This window comes from Ogataea parapolymorpha, chromosome III (genome assembly GCF_000187245.1).
Source record: "Ogataea parapolymorpha DL-1 chromosome III, whole genome shotgun sequence".
Lineage (NCBI taxonomy): Eukaryota > Fungi > Ascomycota > Pichiomycetes > Pichiales > Pichiaceae > Ogataea > Ogataea parapolymorpha.
In genome coordinates, this window is record NC_027864.1 from 1,126,362 (window position 1) to 1,145,668 (window position 19,307).

Here is a 19,307-nt window from a genome sequence, read left to right on the forward strand (position 1 = left end):
GGTAAGTACCCTGATGATAATCTTTGTTGCTTGACTCCTGAGAGCACGATTTCTCAAAGACTACAACGGTATCTGAGTACTAACTAGTAGAAATGTCATGAAGAAAGTCAGAAACTCGCAACGGTACAGAGACCCTCTTCCTATAGGGGTGACTGCTCTCAGCCCATTGAGTTGGGCTCTTGCAGCAGTGGCAATGGCCTGGCAGTTCTGGACCTACAAGCCCGAGATCGACGAGAAATTCCGTGTTTATGGGCCAGATATGCTTTTTCTCTGGAACCATGGGTTTTTTGGTAAGGGTATTCTTTCTCGGAGCGAGCCGACCTGGCTGGAGAGAACTCGGCGCCGGGTTCTAGGCCAGGGCAGCTCGTACACAGACGAGGAGATGGTCGCGCAACGCCGCAAAGCCCGGACCCAATTCAAACAAAAACGCAAGCAGCTCGACGAGCTGGAAAATTTTTATAAGCGGAAAAATGACAAAGCTGGACTTGAGGAAGTGGAAAAAAAAAACACGAGCTCACTTTAGAGCAGCCCGAGAGAGTCCATGTCGTTCGCCCTGAAGACGAGGAACTTGTTGTGGGCTCCGACATCCAACAGCTGGAGTACGTGCAGTTGATGCCTGAGGAGGTGTTATTTCTGCAGATGCTCGACTGTGTGCGCACAAAAACAGATTTCGTTTCTCTCTTTCGGTCGCTGGCGTCCACAGAGTTTTGCTCGCGGTTCCTGGTTTACTATTACTACCGCACGCTGGGGTGGGTGGTGAAATCGGGACTCAAATTTTCGTGCGATTTTATTTTGTACGAACGCGGTCCTGTTTTCCAGCATTCGCAATATGCTGTGAAGATCGCCACTCCGGGAACTTGGCTTGAGACGTGCTCGATGAGCCGTGTGGTGGGATCGGTGAAGAAGAAGCTAGTTCTGGTGTTTGTAAAGCCTCCGCCAAACTTTGACCAGCGTATCAAGTGTCTCACAGACAAGAGATCTGTTTTCGCGCTTCTCAATGATTTCATACTTGACGAGATCTCCTTCAAGCGCTGGTCGGCTGCACGCGAGAGGGAGTGACGTATGTATTAATTAATTTATTGTTTCCAATGTTTCTGGACCCATTTGCAGTCTCTGACTTCTCCCTTGAAGTCTCGGAGCTCCTTCTTATCCATTTTGGCGATGCAGACGTAATTTTTCTTGTCAAGTACACATTTCTCTTGCGAGTCTGGGAACGGACACGGGCAGTCAACAGGGCTTGCCACACAAGCAAAAGTCTCGGGACACAGATATTGCGAGCAGTCTGTGTTCAGCTGTTTACTTTGGTAGTCAAACTGTTCTGGTGCACGCTGGTGGCCAAAAAAGTTTTGGAAGAAATCACCTTTCACCAGCAAAAAGAAGAGGAAATAAACCAGCATCGTCATGACAAGTAAGCGACTTTATATTTTTTACTTATTTGATTTAATTTATTTTTATTTTTCTTTATGGATTCTATCACTGCAGAGGAGTATCTCGACAACCAGCTCCAGCTGGAAAAAGAGGCTCGTGAACTGATGCCGTATGATCCTAAAGTGTGCACATACTCACTAGGACCAATAAGACAGCACATATACGCCTGTTTGACGTGCTCGCGTCAGAATGGCCATCCTGTTGGCGTATGCTACGCGTGCTCCATTCAATGCCACACGTCGCACGATCTTGTGGAGCTATTTGCCAAAAGATCCTTCACATGTGACTGCGGGACCAAGCGGACAGAGAAGTACGGCGTTTGCTCTCTAAGAACCACCATTGGCAAGAAGACCACCATCAATAAGGACCAGCTGCCTACGGACATTCCCTCGAGCACCAACGTGTACAATCACAATTACGAGGGCACGTTCTGTGCTTGTCGCAAAAGATACGACCCTACAGACGACAGCAACATGTTCCAGTGCGCTTTTGGGGACGCGTGCGGAGAAGACTGGTTCCACGAGGAATGCATCATGGGAATGCGGCCGGGGGACGTCAATCGGCGCCAAATTAAGGGAGAGGGAGAAAACAAGCTGGAGTCATTATCTGAGCCGGGGTTGGATGCGCAGGAAGACCAGAAACACAGAGAATTGCTGGAGATCCTGCCCTTACCAGGGTTCCCAGATCTGGACGACTTTGACACCATTATCTGCTGGAAATGCGTCCAAAAATACAGAAAGGAGATGGAAATGCTTGTAAAAGAACTGGAATGCGAGACAATTACCAGAAATGTGAAGCCTGAACCCGAACAGGCCAAAAGAGCCAAGACAGAGCCGTCGTTCACGATTTTCCTAAAAGACAACTTCAAGGAGCAATTACAGAAAGTAATCACAGAAAACAAACCCGAGACCAAGCCATTGATCTCCCTTCTCAAGGTGCACACATACTTGTACCTCGAAGACTCGATTTACAAGCCACCGGAGGACGAGGACGACGACTCGTCGATCTTCGAGCTGGGGCTGCGCAACCTCAGCAAACTACCGGTGGAGAGCGCGATTTCAAGCGTGCACGCGTACGAAAAGGTGAAGAGCAAGCTGACGGAGTTTCTTCGGCCGTTTGCGGAGCAGAACAAGGTCGTCACGGAGGAGGAAATACGGTCGTTTTTCAACGGCATCGAGTGAGGAAAATAAATACGCCCTGGGCTGTGCACCAGTAATTATTATTTCTTATCTCAAAATTAGATTACCTTTTTCTTGCTCCGCAAACATGTTGGGACTCATTGCGGTGGGCATCGTATTAGTGGACAAAACCACCAAGAAAATTGATGAGTCGCGTGCCCAGAAGCGCAAGAATAGGCTGGTGCGGTACTCGGAGTCGATGAACGTGTCACCGCCACCGTACCTGAAGCTGTCAAAGTTTGTGGGCAGCAGGGAGTTTGGGACGCCGATTCAGACTTCTGTTCCGCGCAGTATCCGCTACATTGAAGTGAATTGTAACCGGCACGTGGAAAGCATCAAATTCGTCACCTATTCTGGCGACACGTACATGTTCGGGTTCTGGAAGCCTGTTAAGGATACGTATCGGGTGGAACTAGAAAGGGGAGACAAAATCACCAAGATATACTTGAAATTCGGGCAATACCTGGACAAGATCAAGTTTGAGACGAAACTGGGCGGACAGACCAAGTCCATGGGCAAGTGTCTGGCAGGCAAGTACTTGGAGATACCCATTGACGAGGATCGGCAGCTGGCTGCAATTAAGGGCATGTACTGTCAACACATCAACGGGATCCAGTTTGTCACATCCATGTGACGTTGGCGTATTTGGGTTATTGGTATGGGGTTGTGCTGCGGCTTGCACGGATGCGGCCGACGGTTGCTTTTTCTTTGGCAACGTTATCGAGAATTTTGATATATTTTTCCAGAAACTTGTTTTGACTGACGAGCGACTCTGTGCGTTTTTTGTACATTTCTGTTTCTCTGTCGAGTTTTGTCTGCTGCAGCTTGCGGAAATCGCCCTTGCTCTCTATCTGCACCGCTTCGAGCTTCTTTTTTGTCTCCATCAGCATTGACGACATTTCCGCAGCAGCAGACGATTTCTGCTGGTACTCTGCACGGACAGACTCATTTTCCGCCATTGCTTTCTGATACTCGGCTTCCAGCCGTTTCAACTCGTCTTCTAAGGCGCTGATTGCATTCTGCTGCTCAAGCAGCGCTGTTTCTGTAGCTCCGTTCCGTGCACGGTTGGTGTACTCTTCCATGCGCTCCTTAAGTCTTCTGTCTGTCTCCTCAACGGTGCGCAAGTCTTTTTCGCACTTTTCAACCTGCTTGGCCAAACTTTCCGCCGCGGTCTTGGTTGTCTGCAGTTTTCTAAACCGGTCTCCCGTGGCCTCCACAACGGCCTCCAGCTGGGCCTGGCGCTGTGAGTCGTCCTCGTGAATACCGGCAAGGTGTCTACGCTGCGTGTCGACCGTGTAAACCAGTTCCTGGTAGCGGTCATAGATCAACCGGCCAAGCCTTAGCTGGTACTCGTGGTACGTCAGGCTCACCAACGGAGACTCCTCGAGCTTGATTTTCTTGGGATCGTCCTTTGGAGCCAGCGACGGGTTGAAAAATTCATAGCGGTCCAGATGGTACGGTGTCTCAAGTTCCAGGCTCGCCAGTGCTTCCAAAGCGTCGTTGTCGCTCACTGTCTCTATTTCTTTGCTCTCCGTGTACGGGTACCTGCCCTGGCCATCGAGCCAACTGACAACGTCTTGCAATTCTGGACTTTCTGTAGCGGCATTCCTGTTCACCAGCACCAGCTTGGCGAGCTGTTTATCTCGTTCTTCTCCCGAAATTGCTCTGTCCAGCACAAGATCGAAGTATTCGATGCCGTTCAGATATATTGGCTTGATAACGGGAATTGCGAGACTCTGGTCCAGCTTCGCGTCCAGCGAGATCACCAAGTCGCTGCGCAGCTCCTCGAAACGTGCCAGACTCTGCAATTGGTTCGATAAAATCAAGTACACGCTCACGACCCGGTTTTTCTGCTGCTCGATTTTATGGTGCAGCGGACTGTTTTTCGAGATCCGCGGCGTGTAGTCGTCTGTGCCGTTGTTCTTGCCATTAGCAGCTGCTGCCTGCGGTGACGGCATGGCCGGGTTGCTCAATTCCTGCTTGTTGAAGTCGAACGAGCCGTGGTTGTCGTAGTAGAGCGAGGAGCCACTGAACCTGTAGTACTGGAGATCCCGCTTGCCAATCAAGATTCCCTCGATCAGGTCTAGCTCGCGCGAGCTTGCGGCCGTTAAAATCACCGTGCGTGGCTGTTTTTGCACGGCAAGCCGGCTCAGAAAGTCGTCGATGCAAACGTATTTCGCAGAGGACCGTTTAAGGTTGTGTTTGGGATTCATTAGCACCATGTTTCTGGACATAAAATGGTCCACAAGCAGACTAGAATGGTTCGCTATTTGCCTGAGGTTTGCTAGAAAGAGCTCAAGCATGGCCGAGCTGCTCAAAGTGTCAGAATCCATCTCGTCCTTTACCTGTCCCGTGAATAGCTTCTCCAAGTAGGGCCGGTGCAATTTGATGAGCAGCTCGGTCAGCTCTTTCTGAATAGATGTCTGCTGGATAGGAAACAATAGCGGTGCAGCAAATGCAGGCACGGAGCCCACAACAGGCTGGCAATCGACCAAGGTGCCCAGATCCATTGTATTTACAGATTATGTACAAAAGTTAAATTTTTGTGGGTCGAGCCGGACTCGCGCGCCGATCGACGCACTACCATTTATTGAACATGTCTCTGTACGACAGCATGCCCGCACAGCCGGCAAGCTCGTACAGCTTGTCTGCGCGGGGCATCCACTCGCCGATGTTTTGCATTCTGCGCTCGCTCTTTGGGTGCGTGCTCAGCAGCTCCGGGATGATCTGGCCGCTGCGTCGCTCGTACTGCACCATGCGATTCCAGAACCGCGGCGACTCGTGCGGATTGTAGCACGCCAGCGACATCAGCATCAGGCCAATGTAGTCGGCTTCTGTTTCCATTGCGCGCGAGTTCGGGCTCTCAAACAAAATGTTGGACAGCACAGAGTTGAATGACGAGGGCCCGAAAATAGTGTTCATCAGCACAGCAGCGGCCGTGTACAATGGAGCCGCCGAAAGTCGCTCTCTGATGTGGTGCGCAAGTATATGGCCCAGCTCGTGCGCCAGGACCGTCGCCAGTTCGTCATCGGTCGGCGTCATCTGCATTATCGACCGGAACACAAACACTTTGCCGTCGCCAATGACAAAGGCGTTAGGCGTAGGCCTGCCGGCCACCCTGTTGACGTCGTCGATCACGTGGATCTTCCACTCGATTGCCGGCATCGTGTGTGTCTTGAGGTCCGCAAACAAATTCGTCCGCTCGCCCGTGTCTGGGTCGATGTAGTTCTCGGCAGCCTTTATCAATCGGGCCATGATGGCCTTGACCCTGAGCGTTGCCGGGTGGCTGGCGGGCAGGATAGCCCCGTGGTACTGGTTGATGAGGGCTTTGTAGCTTGAATTTGCAGACCACAGCTCCATCCACGCCGGCGCAATCATGAGTCTCGACCGGTGGGTCACGGGGGCCTGCTCTATATGGGTGGCGACGAGTACAGCGAGTCCTGCGCCCGCAATGGTCAGATTGCGACGGCCTATCGGCGTCAATTCAAACGTCCATCCTGTTCGCGTGGTTCTGTTGCCAAAATGCCGGTAGGTGGCGTAGAATCGGGAGAACCGTCTAAACATGGTTTAACAAAAATAAAGCGACTCCAGATTTTTTCATGTTTGCGGACGATCGTCTGGTAAATAAAAAAAAGTACATTTGATCCAGCCTATGTCTGACGTCTCTCCGACGCACCCGCTAGTGCTTCTGTATGGTTTTGGCACTGCGTCGGCCCTCATAACCGGATACGCGTTCTACTCGCGCAACCTCCGCCGCATCAACGTCGCCACCGACATCCCGTCGTACATGTTTCGAAAAAGGTATTTATTTGGCAAGGTCACCTCCGTCGGCGACGGCGACAACTTCCACATGTTCCACCTGCCAGGAGGACGTCTGGGTGGCTGGGGATGGCTGCGGAAGATTCCAGAGATCAACACGTTCCGCAAACTGAAAAATAGGACCATTCACGTTCGTCTTTGCGGCGTGGACGCTCCAGAAAGATCGCATTTCGGCAAGCCTGCGCAGCCGTACAGCGAGGAGGCATTGCAGTGGCTGCGGAACTACATTCTGGGGCGAAAATTGTATGTCAAGCCGTTGAGTCTGGACCAGTACAACCGGGTGGTTGCAAAAGTAATGGTGCTGAAATGGAACGGGTTTCGCGACGTGAGCGAGGAGATGATCAAGAACGGGATCGGCACCGTTTACGAGGCGAAGCAGGGCGTCGAGTTCGACGGCAAGGAGGCGCTTTATCTGGCATGGGAAAAGTACGCCAAGCGCGAGAAACGAGGCCTCTGGAAGGACAAGAACAAAAAAAGCTTTGTTAGCCCAAGGGAATACAAACGAATGTATAACTAAGCTGGCCTGTGCTAACACTTGACGTCGACACCGCGGCGTTTCTCCTCCTCACGCCACTCAAACATCACCTGCGCAGCAATCCACAGACACACGCTGCTCAGCACGAAAAACACCCAGCCGTCCACGGTGGTAAACATGTCTTTTAGCAGCAGCGTCAGGCCGTCTTTGCCGAGACAGAAACCAAACAAGTTGGCCAGCATCATCATCCAGATGTTGATGATGGCCCCCACGCCACACAGGTGTCTGAACCACCACTTATTTTCGTACGGTTTGGCCAGCTGGGTGACCAGCATTTCCGGAAGCAAAAATAGCACAATCAACCACCCCCAGATCAGCAACCGCAGCTCGATATCGTGCCAGATCGCCACAAACGTGAACACCGCAAACGACGCCACGATCCTGCTCTTCGAGCCGCCCAGTGGCACGTATACATACCGCACGACCCATTTGTTGTACGAGCGGTGCCATGCCCGCCAGAACTGCATGGTGGAGTAATTGTTGTCGACACAGCGGATCATGTTCTCTGGCGGATCGATGCCGTCACAAAGAGCCCAGAATCTGAACATCCGCCACGGGATCAGAAGCTTGAGCCATATAATATTCAGGTTGAACAGCCCAATCATCGAGATCTGGAACGGAGTGTCGCCGTCCCAGGCTTTTGCTTTCGACACAGCAACCACATATATATAATGCAGAATGAACTCCATGAGCATGATACAGCATACAAGCAGCAGGCCGTACGTGGCAGTCCGTTTCCAGGTGATGGAGCTTAGCGGGTGGCGGGTCTGGTACATGTAGTCGTTGAAGGTGACTATGGGGCCTGCAATGAACAACGGAGTATAGAAAACATAGGCAAAGTAGTGCAGCAGAGAGTAGTCCTTGTCCTCAAGAGGGTAGTTCTGTCTCTGTCTCTCATCCAGCTCGCCGCCATCCTTGGTTTCCTTGTCTTTTTTCGGCTCTCTCCAGAGATAGTCCAGATTAAAACTTAGAAGTCTGAGCAGCGTAAAGTTGAAAAACACATCCCATCTGGCAACCAGGCCCTTGAAAGAGTCCATGAATGCCAGTGCTGGCGAAAGCTCGCCAAACTTGACAGTTCTGTATCTGTCGTTGAGAAACAGCGTGGCCAGGCCATAGGTCCACAGAAGGGCTATGCTGAGCTTTTTATTGGGAACACGGCCAAACGCATACATGACCATGGTATGGAACAGAATTCGGAGACAATTGAAGCCATGGGCACCGAACAGGAACAACAATCCAAGAACAGCGTCAAATACCACCTTTTCGGTGCCCAGACTTAGAAACATCCTCTTCAATACTAAATGGAACACCATCAGTGCCGCGATCATTGGCACGTTGTCTCTGAAAAACCGGTACTGGCTGTCGCTGTTGTCGACTTTTCTGCCAAACAACCAGCCGTCGCTCAAAATGCGCTCGTAGCGGTAATAATTGGGGTTTGTCTCGTTGCTGGCCTCCATGGCAGTCTTGACCATCAAAGGGACAACCACCGCGAACGCAACGGCGTAGAGCTTGAATTCGAGGCTCTTCCACCGCGAAGGGCCTGCCCTTTTGATGATTTCTGCCTTCTTCTTTGGATTGGCCGGCGCGCAAAGCCGCGCGTCCAGCGTTTCCAGCGAGAGAAATTTGTAGATATAGGAGATCATAAATAAATAAAATAAATTGGAGTTTATTTATTTGAAGTACTATGGACGATTTCGAAAGACGGCCCAATCCGCCCGGCTGGGTTCCGCCCAAGGCGCCGTACAACCCCTATGATCCGTCTGACCTGCGTCCTGCCAAGGGATACCCCAGTGAGTTCAGCACGCCGGGCAAGCTCAAGGAGAACTCAGGCACCGTGGCTCAAGATGTGGGGGATTTTTCGAAATTGAGGATTGACATGAAAAAGCTGGAGTATTTTCCACGGCCGGCCTCTGAGTTGTATCCCGGAAGGTACAAGGTTCTTCGTCGCGTGAACTACACCAGCAAATTCGAAAGAGGGGCCAGACTAACAGGGATCTCCCTGATGGTAGGGTTTACCGTGCTAGGCGTGTTCTTCTTCAGATGGAACGACTACGACCACGTTTTGGCTCCGTTCAGACGCATGCAGCTCCGCGCAAAGGAGTGGATTATGGGCGAATTGAACGATCAAGATTATAGAGACCTGTATTACTACGATAAGGCCAGAACGATTCCCCAGAAACCGCTGCCGTCGATCGTGTATGAGAAAAATCAAGAAAATGAGCTCGTGCACGCACAGGACGGCAACGAGTTTGTGAAGGACCGGTTCGGAGTCAAACACGTGGTGCAAGCGGAAAAAGTGAGACAGAATAGAGAAGAGACCCTGATGAGGGCGCTGGACACGGCGCAGGCAGAGCTGGAGAAGCGCCAGGAAGCGGCGGAAAAGAAAAAGTGGTGGAAATGGAGCTGACCTTTTCGTAGTCCCTTGCACTATTTTCGACAATACCTTTCATATTAATTCACCTATTTACAATAGCTTATTTGTTAATGCCTCTCTTCTCGAGGAAATCCTTAGCCTCGTTGATTTTTGTGGCCAGGAATGGCGACCCTCCTTTATCCGGGTGATTCAATAACATAATTCTTCGGTGGTTTTCTTTCAATTTGGCCTTCGTTAGCGTGCTTTCCTTAAGATCCAGTATCCTTAAGGCTTCCTTGGCGTTCATCTTTGGATCAAAGCCTCCTTTGTAAAACTTGGACCCTCCTGAAGAGCTGAACTTCTTGTACATTCCCGCGGCAACGTACGCGGCTGCGAACGCACCAATACCAGTTATCACGGGGTGCTCAGACATGTATTCGGAGGCGGCATTAAAATACTGTTCTGTCGTCGAAACAGACCGTTTTGGAGGCTGGAGGCTGATCTGAGATGGCATATTGTGGCTATCAGACTCTTCGCCCGGGACCGGAAGCGAGGGTATACTGATGTTTTGTATGTTAGACATGGCGGCTTCGATAATTTTTCCAGAGAAAAAAATGAAAAATAGGCCAGCGGCACATGATTTGTATCACCTGCTCGTACAGGAAAAATCAAATTTTTTTTTTTGGAATATTTTTTTTTATCACAACCATGAGAATCTACTCCTGTCATTTCTGTTCATCGCCGGTGTATCCCGGCCACGGAATCATGTTTGTGCGGAACGATGCCAAAGAATTCCGTTTCTGTCGCTCGAAGTGCCACAAGGCGTTCAAACAAAAGAGAAACCCAAGAAAACTCAGATGGACTAAAGCTTTCAGAAAAGCTGCCGGAAAAGAGCTTGCTGTCGACTCCACGCTCACCTTTGCAAGCAGACGCAATGTTCCGGTGCGGTATAACAGAGATCTTGTTGCTACGACGCTCAAGGCCATGTCTAGAATCGAGGAGATCAGACAGAAGAGAGAGAGAGCGTTCTACAAGAACAGAATGAGAGGAAACAAAGAGAGACAGCTTGCTGCGGACAGAAAGCTTGTGGAGGAGAACCAGGAACTGCTGAGAATGAGAGAAGTCGAGCTCAGAATCAAGGCAGAAAAGGAGGCCGCCAAGGCACAGAGAGAACAGGAAGAAGACGAGATGGACGAGGACGAGGACATGGAGATGGAGAGCGAAGAGAGCGAGGCGGAAGAACAAGCGCAAAAGATCCTGCTCAAGAACAAACGCAAAACCAAGGTCAAATTCTAATCACAATCAAGGCGGTGCTCAGATAAATACAGGTTGTACGAAAAATAAAATATTTCAGCTATGTGGATATGGGTAAACTGGTTGTGGACATGAGCAAGCTGCGGCTCGTTCTTCTGGAAGATTCCAGACCGGCTTATTTACGGCTTCTTGGCCAAACTCTCGGCTACGACGAGGAGACCGGGTTTTTGCGCATTAACAATCTCGTTCCTGCCGACGGGAACGAAACGTACATTCCAGATTTACAGGTGGATATGAGCAAGATTGTTTCGCGGATGCCGCTGAACAACCCGGCATTGGAGCCCGGAGCAATTGTTAATGTGGAGGTTGCATTTAGCGGGCTCCAATCGCCGATTCTCGCGCTCGATATTTACGAAGTCAAAGACGGCAGTATTGTCAACAATCGCATGGACTTATTAATGCAGATGGACGATGTTCATTGATCGACACCCGGGTTGGCGAAAAACTGTTCCCAGATGCTCTCTGTCGGCACTTGGAATATCATCTTATAGATTTTCTGGCCCTCTTTGGACAGTCTGCGGTCGACGTTCTGGTCGTATGCCATATCTGACGGAGACCTCAGGTGGAGCGGCGACTCGCCCGAAGGGCCCAAGCGCGCCGCTTTGGCGGGCGAATGGATGTCGCTGGGCGATCTGCTGGACGGCATGGACTCCAGCTTGTTGAGTTCCTCGAAGAAAGTCGTCAGCTCCGACTCGTTGGTGGTTGGCTCGTACGGCTTTGATGCTGGAGCTGCAAAATCCGGGTTGCTTCCCATGCTGCGCATTGTGGCGGGAAGACTGGAGACCAAGTCCTTGAGGTGCTCGTTCACGTGGTTGCCTGGCTGGAACTGTTTGATCTGCTCTGTGGATGGCAGGCTGACGTCTACTGGGTCGACGAAGTTGGCGTATCTAATGCGGATAACTGCTGCCGTGAGAAGATCGAAAATGTCGCGGCATTGCACTGCGGCCTCGCACTTGCCAGAAAGCCCTGACAGCACGATACTGCAGTACATGGCCGCCGTCTGTAGCTCTTCCACGGAGATGCGCTTTTTGGCCTCTTCGCAATTGAAGATGGCGTACAAAAACGACGATCCAGCCATAAATAGGTTGTGCGTGGCTGCCCACGTGTAATTGATCACCTGGCTCTGGTACAGCTCATAATACGAATAAATAATATCCTTAGAGGCCTCGAGCACGTTGATGTAATTTTCGAGCGTGAGCGAAAAACTTCGCGGCGACAGGCCGTTGAGAATCACCTTGGTGTGGCTGTAGTTGAGGATGAAGAATTCGTGGATAAAGTCGCAATTCATCTTGCGCGGGCTCTTGGGCGTGTCGGCCTTCCATTGGTCGAGTCTGCGGGTGATGTCTGCGTGCCAGTCTTCCAGACTGGCGAAACGACGAGGCAGCTCTCGTTTGTCGTACAAAATGCTCTGCACCTCGGACTGGAGTCGCCTGATGCGGAACATCGACAGCGACACGAGCTTGTAGGTCGGCATGGTGGACGTTTTGGCAGAGAAGTCGGCCACGGCGGCGTTTCTGGTGATGAACGCGTCGTCGAGCTCGCTCGGAAATGGCACGGAGCAGCTCTCTTCGGGAATGCCGAACGGCCTTCCGAGATAGAAACACACCTGTCTGTCGAGCGAGTAGCAGCACCAGAAGAGTCTGCGACGCAAATCAAGCGTGAATGCGTCGAACTTGTAGTCACCCTCGAAATGGAGGCCAAGGTCGACACAGACACGCAGCGCCGATCCCAGGATATACCAGATACCAGGGACGGCAGGCCTCATCAAGGAGTACAGCGCAAAACACAGAATGCCCTGAAGTGCCTCGAGCCGGTCGTGGGAGCCGTAGACGGAGTCGATGTACAGCATGGCCGCGTTCTTGAAGTTATCGGAAATATGGTCCGGGTACTTGAGGAGTGTGACAGACGACGAGATGGCAAACACCATGTTCATGAAAAACAGCGGGACGTGAAACTGCGCAGGCACGTCGATGGAGTTGGCGACCTGGACGAGGTCGGCATTTTTGTTTTTTTCCACCTCTTGGTCGAGGATCCGCGTGTACTGGTAGTACCAGGTGTCTTCCTCTCTGTGCGGCGCAAAGAACTGCGGATTAATGGCGGTGTAGGTCGAGGCGAACGAGACGTCGAGCGGGACGTCGCCGTAGATGGGCTGGAAATAGCGTGCCAGGAACTCTTCTCTGTGGAAAATCGGGAGCTGGGCGTTCGACTGCGCAAAATAGACAGACAGCAGGCTAAGAGCCTGCTGTTTCGGCGGCAAAAGCGCGATGTTCGACCCGGCAACCGTTTTTTTCAGCACAGAAGGGTCCATGATGGACTGGTTCGAGGTGTGCACCTTGTGGCTCGAGCTGTCGGGGCCCCGGAGATTGAGGGCCGTCACCATGAGTTTGGAGAACGGAATGCCCGAGGAAGCACCCATGAACGAGGGCGGCGCCTTTGAGCCCGAGGCGGCGGTCGAGTTCTGGACGTTGTCGATGTAGGAGTCGGATCTGTTGGAGTAGGCCGAGTCGGGAGCTTCTGCGGGCGTGGCGCCCTCGAGACTGCGCAGACGGTTCTCCAATTCTTCCACTCGAGACTCGAGACTCACCACGTACGAACGCGGCACCTCACGGCCGGTCACCGGGTCAATGGACACGCATTCGACGTTGGCTTTGGCGCAGCCAGCGCAACGGGGCAGGTCGCTGGTGCATTTCATTTTTTTCTTACGGCAGCGCACACATGCTGCCCTGTACAGATGGAGCGAGGACTTTTTCTCGTCTGCGGGGCCAAGCAGCTGCTCCAGAGACCGTTTCATGAAGGGAGAGAAGACAGAGAAAGTAGATGTTGAATAAAATTGATAGGACAGTTATCGACGCGTCGATTAATCCGGGCGGTCGGCTCTTATCAGGATACGTATCAGGGTACACAGGGCCCTGTCAGACGTGGCTGTGCGCACAATTGACCGGCTGATTGCTCAATTGCGTGGGGAAACATCAACTGTTACCAGCCATTGCCAGAAACAGCTTTTTCTCCAAAACTCCTCCAGCTTGTGGTTACTCCGGCACATTCGGAATTTTAAAGCCAAATTACTTAGCTACCTTTTATTTGCAATGGCATTTGATCTGGACGCATTCCAGACAGCAGCGCGCGAGAAATACGAGTCACTGGCCGCTTGTGCCGTGCTGTACTATGAGCGCCACTCGCTGGTGGAGCTGGCGCGCGACTTCCTGATCCTGTGGTATCTACTGGGCTGGGTCGCTAGCTTGTTGCGTGTGGCGTATGCGTACGGCCCCGTGCGCAGCGCCACGATGCTATACCGGCGCTGGGCCAAGCGGTTCTACCGTGCGGTGCTGAAGCTGCCGATTATGCGCAGAAAAGTGGACTCGGAGGTGCGCGAGGTGAAAAAACAGCTGGAGCACTCACTGCTGGTCAAGGCCTCCACCTCCTACAACGAGGTGCCCGAGTACGGTCTCACGGAAAAAGAGGTGATCGACAAGCTGGACGAGCTGAGCCGCCTCAAAGCCGCCAACTGGAAGGACGGCAAGCTGTCTGGTGCGGTGTACCATGGCGGCGATGAGTTGATCGACCTGCAGTCGCAGGCATATCACAAATTCGCTGTGGCCAACCAGCTGCACCCGGACGCATTTCCGGGAGTCCGCCAAATGGAGGCCGAGGTGGTGTCGATGGTGCTGAGGCTGTTCAACGCGCCGGAATCCGGCTGCGGCACCACCACGTCGGGAGGCACAGAGTCGCTGCTACTGGCATGTCTAGCGGCAAGAGAAAAGGCTCGCGCAGAGCGGGGCCTGAAAGAGTTCGAGATCATTGCGCCCAAGACGGTCCACGCGGCCATTTTCAAGGCGTCGCAGTACTTCAACATGAAACTGCATCTCGTCGACCTGGACGAAAACTACATCGGAAATCTGACGCAGATCAGACGGCTTATCAACAAGAATACGTGCTTGCTGGTTGGCTCTGCGCCAAACTTCCCGCACGGCCTTGTCGACGACATTGCCGGGCTGTCGCAATTGGCCGTCCAGCACCGCATCCCGCTGCACGTGGACTGCTGTCTAGGCTCGTTTGTGATTGCGTACTACGAAAAGGCGTTCCAAAAGGCATTGGACCCGTTCGACTTTAGACTCCCCGGCGTCACGTCGATCAGCTGCGACACGCACAAGTACGGCTTTGCGCCAAAGGGCTCGTCCATTATCATGTACCGCTCCAACGAGTACAGAAAGTACCAGTACTTTGTGTCCACGGAGTGGGTGGGGGGACTCTATGGTTCCCCCACGCTAGCAGGCTCACGGCCCGGCGCGCTCACCGTGGGCGCGTGGGCCACGATGGTGTACATGGGTGACGACGGTTACACCAAGGCGTGCCAGGATATCATTCTGACGGCGCGCAGACTCAGACAGACGATCGAGGAGGAAATTCCAGAGCTCCAAATCATCGGCAACCCGCAGCTCTCAGTGGTGGCATTCCGCTCCGACAAACTCAACATTCACAAGCTTGGCGACATGCTCGGCAAAAAGGGGTGGCATCTGAGCGCGTTGCAGCACCCGCCCGCGCTGCACCTCGCCGTGACAAAGCTTACCGTGCCCGCCATCGACACTCTGCTGCTCGAGCTCAAGGCTGCCGTCAAGCAGCTTGCGCTCGAGAAAACCGACATCCAGTCCGACACCGCGCAGCTGTACGGAGTGGCCAACAGTCTCCAGACCGGCTCGGTGGCCGACCAGCTGATTGGCTGTTTCCTGGACACCCTGTACCAGACGGAGCCAACGTTGTAAATACGAGCTGTACAGTTTATTTAACTATTTACAAACATCTTGCGTTGCCGCTTTTCGGCCAGATGAGCCACCTCTCTGAGGTTTTTGTGGATGCTAGTGTAGCCGAGCTTTTCGGCCAGGAGCATCAGCTCCTTCAAATGATAATATGTCCACGAGAAGCGCCGCTGTGAGCTCAGCACCACCTGGTAGGCGTCGACGACGTTGTTGGTCTGTGCAAACACCGAAACAATGCCTCTGGCGAACTTGAAGTCCTGCTGGTCCTGTTTCTGCGGACTTAGGCTCTGGAACTCGGGTGTCTTTCTGTACTTGCCGCGTTCTGTCCATATTTTCTGTGCAAACCGCACGTCCTTGTGAATGCGCGCGGCGTGCAGACACACGTTGTACAGTCTGTCGTTGCGTGGGTATTTGAGAGTGGGGGTGGTAGCTGCAGCGGCGACGGCTGGCTCTTTGTTAGCCGGTTGCTCCTGCACACTCTGCTCCAGCTGCTCCTCCGGCTCCTCCACCGTCACACCCTCGCCTCTAAAGAACGTGTGTTTGTTCCATAGCTGCTCAAACTCCACCATCGACTCGCCCTTCCACGCAAACACAAACAAAAACGCATCCAGCACCTCCACGGAAATCTGCTGCGGAAACTTGGCCAAAAAGTACTGAAAAAGTGCACGAGCCTCGCTCAGAGCCTGTGTCTCGCCAAGGTGTAGCGTCGGCAGAAACGGTGGCGCGTCAACGTGGAAACAGAAGTCGCACAGGTCGAACGTACGCGCAGCAATGTCCCCCACCTTCTGGTTCAGACGGCTCACTGGCACTCGTTGCGGGTCGTAGAAAGCGTACGCGTTGAACAGGTATTTCAGCGCGACCGGCGATGGCGGCACCAGGCGGCCCTCGGCCTTGGTCAGTGTGTCGAACAGCCCCACAAACAGTGCCCTTGCCAGGCTCAAGTCGGAGTCCTTCACCGCCAGAGCCATCATCATCTCTATCACGCGGGCGTCCATCGGAAAACCTTTGGAATAATACTCAATAATAAACTGCCATCCTTTTTCAATCAGTTCTCGCCGAGTGGTGCACCCCTTTACGAGCGCCAGATACGTCTCGGGCTCCAGCGGCAGCTGCTTGGCCACCATTTCTTCGTATAATCCCAAGGCATGCTCGACGTTATTATTTAGCACGTCCATCAATATCACAGACGAATAAGTACGCGAGGACGGTGCCGTCTCGATAGAAAGAAACTTCATCGTGTTGAACGTCTCCAAAACGTGTTCGTACTTCTCCAGCCGCACATACATTTGCAAAACAGACGTGTACACCTCTTTGGTAGCCACCAGGCCCTCGTTGGAAATCTGCTGCATAAACTTGCGGACGTTGTCAACGTCGGTCAGTTTGCTGTACAGGTTCACCATCACGCTGTAAGTGATGAGGTTCGGCTTGATATTTTTTTCCTGCAGCTCAGAGTACAGCTTCTCGACAATCGGTCGGGCCTGCGTGGCAGAAGCCATGTTGTAGCAGCTCATTATGGTGTTGTAGATATGAACGTTTTCCAGAAGCCCGGCAGACATTGCCATGTCGTGGATCTTAGCGACAACCAGCGGCCGTTGCGGCCGCGGAATCTTCGTCACAAACCGCACAACGTCGATCGGCCTGCTACCGGCCAGCCCAGAGGTCTGGTGCAAACGGTCCACCACAGGCACCCAGTTGGCCCCGGCGGCTACCGTAATGTGCTTGATGGTTTCTGGATCGAGCTTTTCGCGGATGGATAGGGGCAGCGCCGTGTGGGGCTCGGCAGGGGGGAAGATCGACATGGACTGCGGGCTGGGCCCGTCCTCCAAAAGCAGCGGGTTTTGAGAGGAGTTTGAAGACATCAGCGCCTCAAACAGCGCATCTGCCTCCTCATCAACTGGATCATCTGGGTTGTCGTTTATATGGAGGTCCTCCATTGCCTTTTTCTGAGCGCCAAGGTCCTGTTTGGTCTTGACAATGCTCTGGACCTGCTGTGTAAATTTCTCTAGATTTTTGATCTGCTCGCTCAGCGAAGTGTCGATCTTTTTTGGATCCGGACGCTGGGGCCTGCGCTTACGGTGGAAGACAACCGTTCGGGCAAAATGTAGCGGAATCCGTCGCGCTCGGGTGACGAAAAGGGCCCGATTCAGCATAGCTAGAAGTGAAAAATTTAAGAAAAATAGATAATTTTTTTTGGGCACAGCCTTAAATTATATTACATTTTCTTATAGTAAGAATACACCCTGCTCCAAAACAGTTCCTCGTCGTCAATGCGTATAACGGGGTCCTTGTTGTGAAGGACAAGGTTCAGGTTGTTCCATCCAAAATGGTAGTGGAGAAGAATTGTCGTAATGCATGAGTACAGTAGCTTGTGGTCTGCGTACACCATAAGCAGCGAAATGATCTTGAAAACGATAGGTAGACTGAAATTGTTGACAATCTTGATGAAGGCATCAAAATTCACGAGGCTCAAATCGTCCTTAAAACACTTGAGAGCCGACTTGATGTATGAGTGCGATTGAATGGCATTAAATTTCGTGATAAATTCCTTGGTAATGACGTGGGTATTCAAATAATACAGGACGCCCAGGGCCCTCGAAAATGTGAAGTCGTTTACCAACAGCGCCAGGTTCGCGTGGTAGGTGTTGAACTGCCAGTCCTGCTGTGCAGATGTGATTTTGAGCAGCTGCTCCAAAGAAGCCACCAGTTTCGGGCTTCTGTATATATCGGGATGCCTGCTAATGAACGAGTCCAAATCGAGCTTTCTTGTTGCTGATGACAGATTAGGAATGTCCGTGCTTAAATGTCTGTACTCTAAAACCTTGACAAATAAAGTGTATCTGACTGTTGGGTCCACCTCAGACCTCCATATGAGTTTCTTGATCTCGGCCAGATTCGAGCTTGAGATCCTGTCCTTTCCAGATAAATACGTGAGTCGCGCGTCTCCGATCATTTTGTCTCGTTCGCGCTGCTCTTTCTTCAAACTTTCCTTTTTGCGACGAAGCCCTTGCTTCTCCACCAATTTGGAAAATTCTTTTTCGTGCTTGAGCGATTCGTGTTTATTTTTAGGAGGTAGCCAGGACGGCCGAGTTATCGTCAGCGAGTCAGCTTTCTCCGCCGATACGAGCTTCGGGTCATCGAGCTCGTCCACTTTGCTGCTGTATTTGGATCTTCTGTTCATTTCCTGTTCCACGTAGTTTTGTATCGAGTATTCGTAGAAGTTGCTCAGGTCGCGAGCGTCAGGAGAAAGGTTCGAGTATGAATGGTGTTTTGTGAGGACCGGACTCGGCAGGTATGTAGGTTCAGTGCGGCTTTTCTTAGCCAGCGCGCCGGGCAGCGGAGACGGCGCAAGTTTGGACGAATCATGCCACGCTTGCTTTAGTATTCGCGAGCCCGACGTTTTGTTTGAGAACTCAAAGAGCGAAGCGGTGGAATGCAGGGCCATCGGCACGTTGAACATGGCAGGTTCTTGGGATATATCATCGTCCTCCTCCATTTCCTCGTATAGTTTGTATTTTTCCTGTTGAGACAAGGTCTTGCCCACTCGGCCCGCACGCGGCGGAGGAATCTTGTACCGTATTTTCGCGAGCTCTGTGGACGAGGCACTCGTTATTGACGAAACTCGCGAGGTCGAACCGTTGGAATCGCCGCTTGATTCACCGGTGGCGAGGTCTTGGCGAGCGCAGTTGAGGACCGAATCGCTAGGCCGTTTTATCCCGAGTGCTGAAAACGAAGGCATACTGTTGGGGGATCGCTGCAAAGTCTGTGGATGAGCAAGTTTGGGTGTCATCGGCACTTCCAAAAAGTCACACTGCTTAGCCATGTTTTAGATTGTAGAAGCGAGGGACAAGGGGCACACTGGAGGAACAGTATGTAAACAAAAGAGAAAAAAAAACTATTATGGAAAAAAACGAAACAGCAGCATGTAT

At 52.1% G+C, this 19,307-nt stretch overlaps 15 protein-coding genes across 15 annotated transcripts; 7 read left to right on the top strand and 8 right to left on the bottom strand.

Annotated features, from left to right (window-relative positions):
- Positions 1-612: 612 nt before the first annotated feature.
- Positions 613-1,059, top strand: HPODL_05168 (uncharacterized protein; the record flags this gene model as incomplete). The annotated part of the gene is made up of 1 exon (XM_014080764.1): positions 613-1,059. One exon carries the CDS (start codon positions 613-615, stop codon positions 1,057-1,059), a length of 447 nt encoding a protein of 148 aa, XP_013936239.1.
- Positions 1,060-1,076: 17 nt separating this feature from the next.
- HPODL_05169 (uncharacterized protein) lies at positions 1,077-1,403 on the bottom strand (the record flags this gene model as incomplete). The annotated part of the gene is made up of 1 exon (XM_014080765.1): positions 1,077-1,403. The coding sequence occupies one exon, from the start codon at positions 1,401-1,403 to the stop codon at positions 1,077-1,079; it is 327 nt and encodes a 108-aa protein (XP_013936240.1).
- A 60-nt stretch (positions 1,404-1,463) lies between these two features.
- HPODL_00801 (Protein mlo2) lies at positions 1,464-2,609 on the top strand (the record flags this gene model as incomplete). Its single annotated transcript, XM_014080766.1, has 1 exon — positions 1,464-2,609. One exon carries the CDS (start codon positions 1,464-1,466, stop codon positions 2,607-2,609), a length of 1,146 nt encoding a protein of 381 aa, XP_013936241.1.
- An 85-nt stretch (positions 2,610-2,694) lies between these two features.
- HPODL_00802 (uncharacterized protein) lies at positions 2,695-3,240 on the top strand (the record flags this gene model as incomplete). The annotated part of the gene is made up of 1 exon (XM_014080767.1): positions 2,695-3,240. The coding sequence occupies one exon, from the start codon at positions 2,695-2,697 to the stop codon at positions 3,238-3,240; it is 546 nt and encodes a 181-aa protein (XP_013936242.1).
- A 16-nt stretch (positions 3,241-3,256) lies between these two features.
- On the bottom strand, positions 3,257-5,116 carry HPODL_00803 (HDA1 complex subunit 2; the record flags this gene model as incomplete). The annotated part of the gene is made up of 1 exon (XM_014080768.1): positions 3,257-5,116. The coding sequence occupies one exon, from the start codon at positions 5,114-5,116 to the stop codon at positions 3,257-3,259; it is 1,860 nt and encodes a 619-aa protein (XP_013936243.1).
- Positions 5,117-5,186: 70 nt separating this feature from the next.
- HPODL_00804 (metalloendopeptidase of the mitochondrial inner membrane) lies at positions 5,187-6,170 on the bottom strand (the record flags this gene model as incomplete). The annotated part of the gene is made up of 1 exon (XM_014080769.1): positions 5,187-6,170. The coding sequence occupies one exon, from the start codon at positions 6,168-6,170 to the stop codon at positions 5,187-5,189; it is 984 nt and encodes a 327-aa protein (XP_013936244.1).
- An 88-nt stretch (positions 6,171-6,258) lies between these two features.
- On the top strand, positions 6,259-6,942 carry HPODL_00805 (endonuclease LCL3; the record flags this gene model as incomplete). The annotated part of the gene is made up of 1 exon (XM_014080770.1): positions 6,259-6,942. The coding sequence occupies one exon, from the start codon at positions 6,259-6,261 to the stop codon at positions 6,940-6,942; it is 684 nt and encodes a 227-aa protein (XP_013936245.1).
- An 11-nt stretch (positions 6,943-6,953) lies between these two features.
- On the bottom strand, positions 6,954-8,603 carry HPODL_00806 (Acyltransferase; the record flags this gene model as incomplete). The annotated part of the gene is made up of 1 exon (XM_014080771.1): positions 6,954-8,603. The coding sequence occupies one exon, from the start codon at positions 8,601-8,603 to the stop codon at positions 6,954-6,956; it is 1,650 nt and encodes a 549-aa protein (XP_013936246.1).
- A 41-nt stretch (positions 8,604-8,644) lies between these two features.
- HPODL_00807 (uncharacterized protein) lies at positions 8,645-9,367 on the top strand (the record flags this gene model as incomplete). The annotated part of the gene is made up of 1 exon (XM_014080772.1): positions 8,645-9,367. One exon carries the CDS (start codon positions 8,645-8,647, stop codon positions 9,365-9,367), a length of 723 nt encoding a protein of 240 aa, XP_013936247.1.
- A 67-nt stretch (positions 9,368-9,434) lies between these two features.
- HPODL_00808 (Mitochondrial import inner membrane translocase subunit TIM14) lies at positions 9,435-9,896 on the bottom strand (the record flags this gene model as incomplete). Its single annotated transcript, XM_014080773.1, has 1 exon — positions 9,435-9,896. The coding sequence occupies one exon, from the start codon at positions 9,894-9,896 to the stop codon at positions 9,435-9,437; it is 462 nt and encodes a 153-aa protein (XP_013936248.1).
- A 125-nt stretch (positions 9,897-10,021) lies between these two features.
- HPODL_00809 (Ribosome biogenesis protein RLP24) lies at positions 10,022-10,609 on the top strand (the record flags this gene model as incomplete). Its single annotated transcript, XM_014080774.1, has 1 exon — positions 10,022-10,609. The coding sequence occupies one exon, from the start codon at positions 10,022-10,024 to the stop codon at positions 10,607-10,609; it is 588 nt and encodes a 195-aa protein (XP_013936249.1).
- Positions 10,610-11,042: 433 nt separating this feature from the next.
- On the bottom strand, positions 11,043-13,418 carry HPODL_00810 (Pyrimidine pathway regulatory protein 1; the record flags this gene model as incomplete). The annotated part of the gene is made up of 1 exon (XM_014080775.1): positions 11,043-13,418. The coding sequence occupies one exon, from the start codon at positions 13,416-13,418 to the stop codon at positions 11,043-11,045; it is 2,376 nt and encodes a 791-aa protein (XP_013936250.1).
- Positions 13,419-13,713: 295 nt separating this feature from the next.
- HPODL_00811 (Sphingosine-1-phosphate lyase) lies at positions 13,714-15,387 on the top strand (the record flags this gene model as incomplete). Its single annotated transcript, XM_014080776.1, has 1 exon — positions 13,714-15,387. The coding sequence occupies one exon, from the start codon at positions 13,714-13,716 to the stop codon at positions 15,385-15,387; it is 1,674 nt and encodes a 557-aa protein (XP_013936251.1).
- Positions 15,388-15,407: 20 nt separating this feature from the next.
- HPODL_00812 (uncharacterized protein) lies at positions 15,408-17,531 on the bottom strand (the record flags this gene model as incomplete). Its single annotated transcript, XM_014080777.1, has 1 exon — positions 15,408-17,531. One exon carries the CDS (start codon positions 17,529-17,531, stop codon positions 15,408-15,410), a length of 2,124 nt encoding a protein of 707 aa, XP_013936252.1.
- Positions 17,532-17,593: 62 nt separating this feature from the next.
- On the bottom strand, positions 17,594-19,201 carry HPODL_00813 (uncharacterized protein; the record flags this gene model as incomplete). Its single annotated transcript, XM_014080778.1, has 1 exon — positions 17,594-19,201. One exon carries the CDS (start codon positions 19,199-19,201, stop codon positions 17,594-17,596), a length of 1,608 nt encoding a protein of 535 aa, XP_013936253.1.
- Between the last annotated feature and the right edge of the window lie 106 nt (positions 19,202-19,307).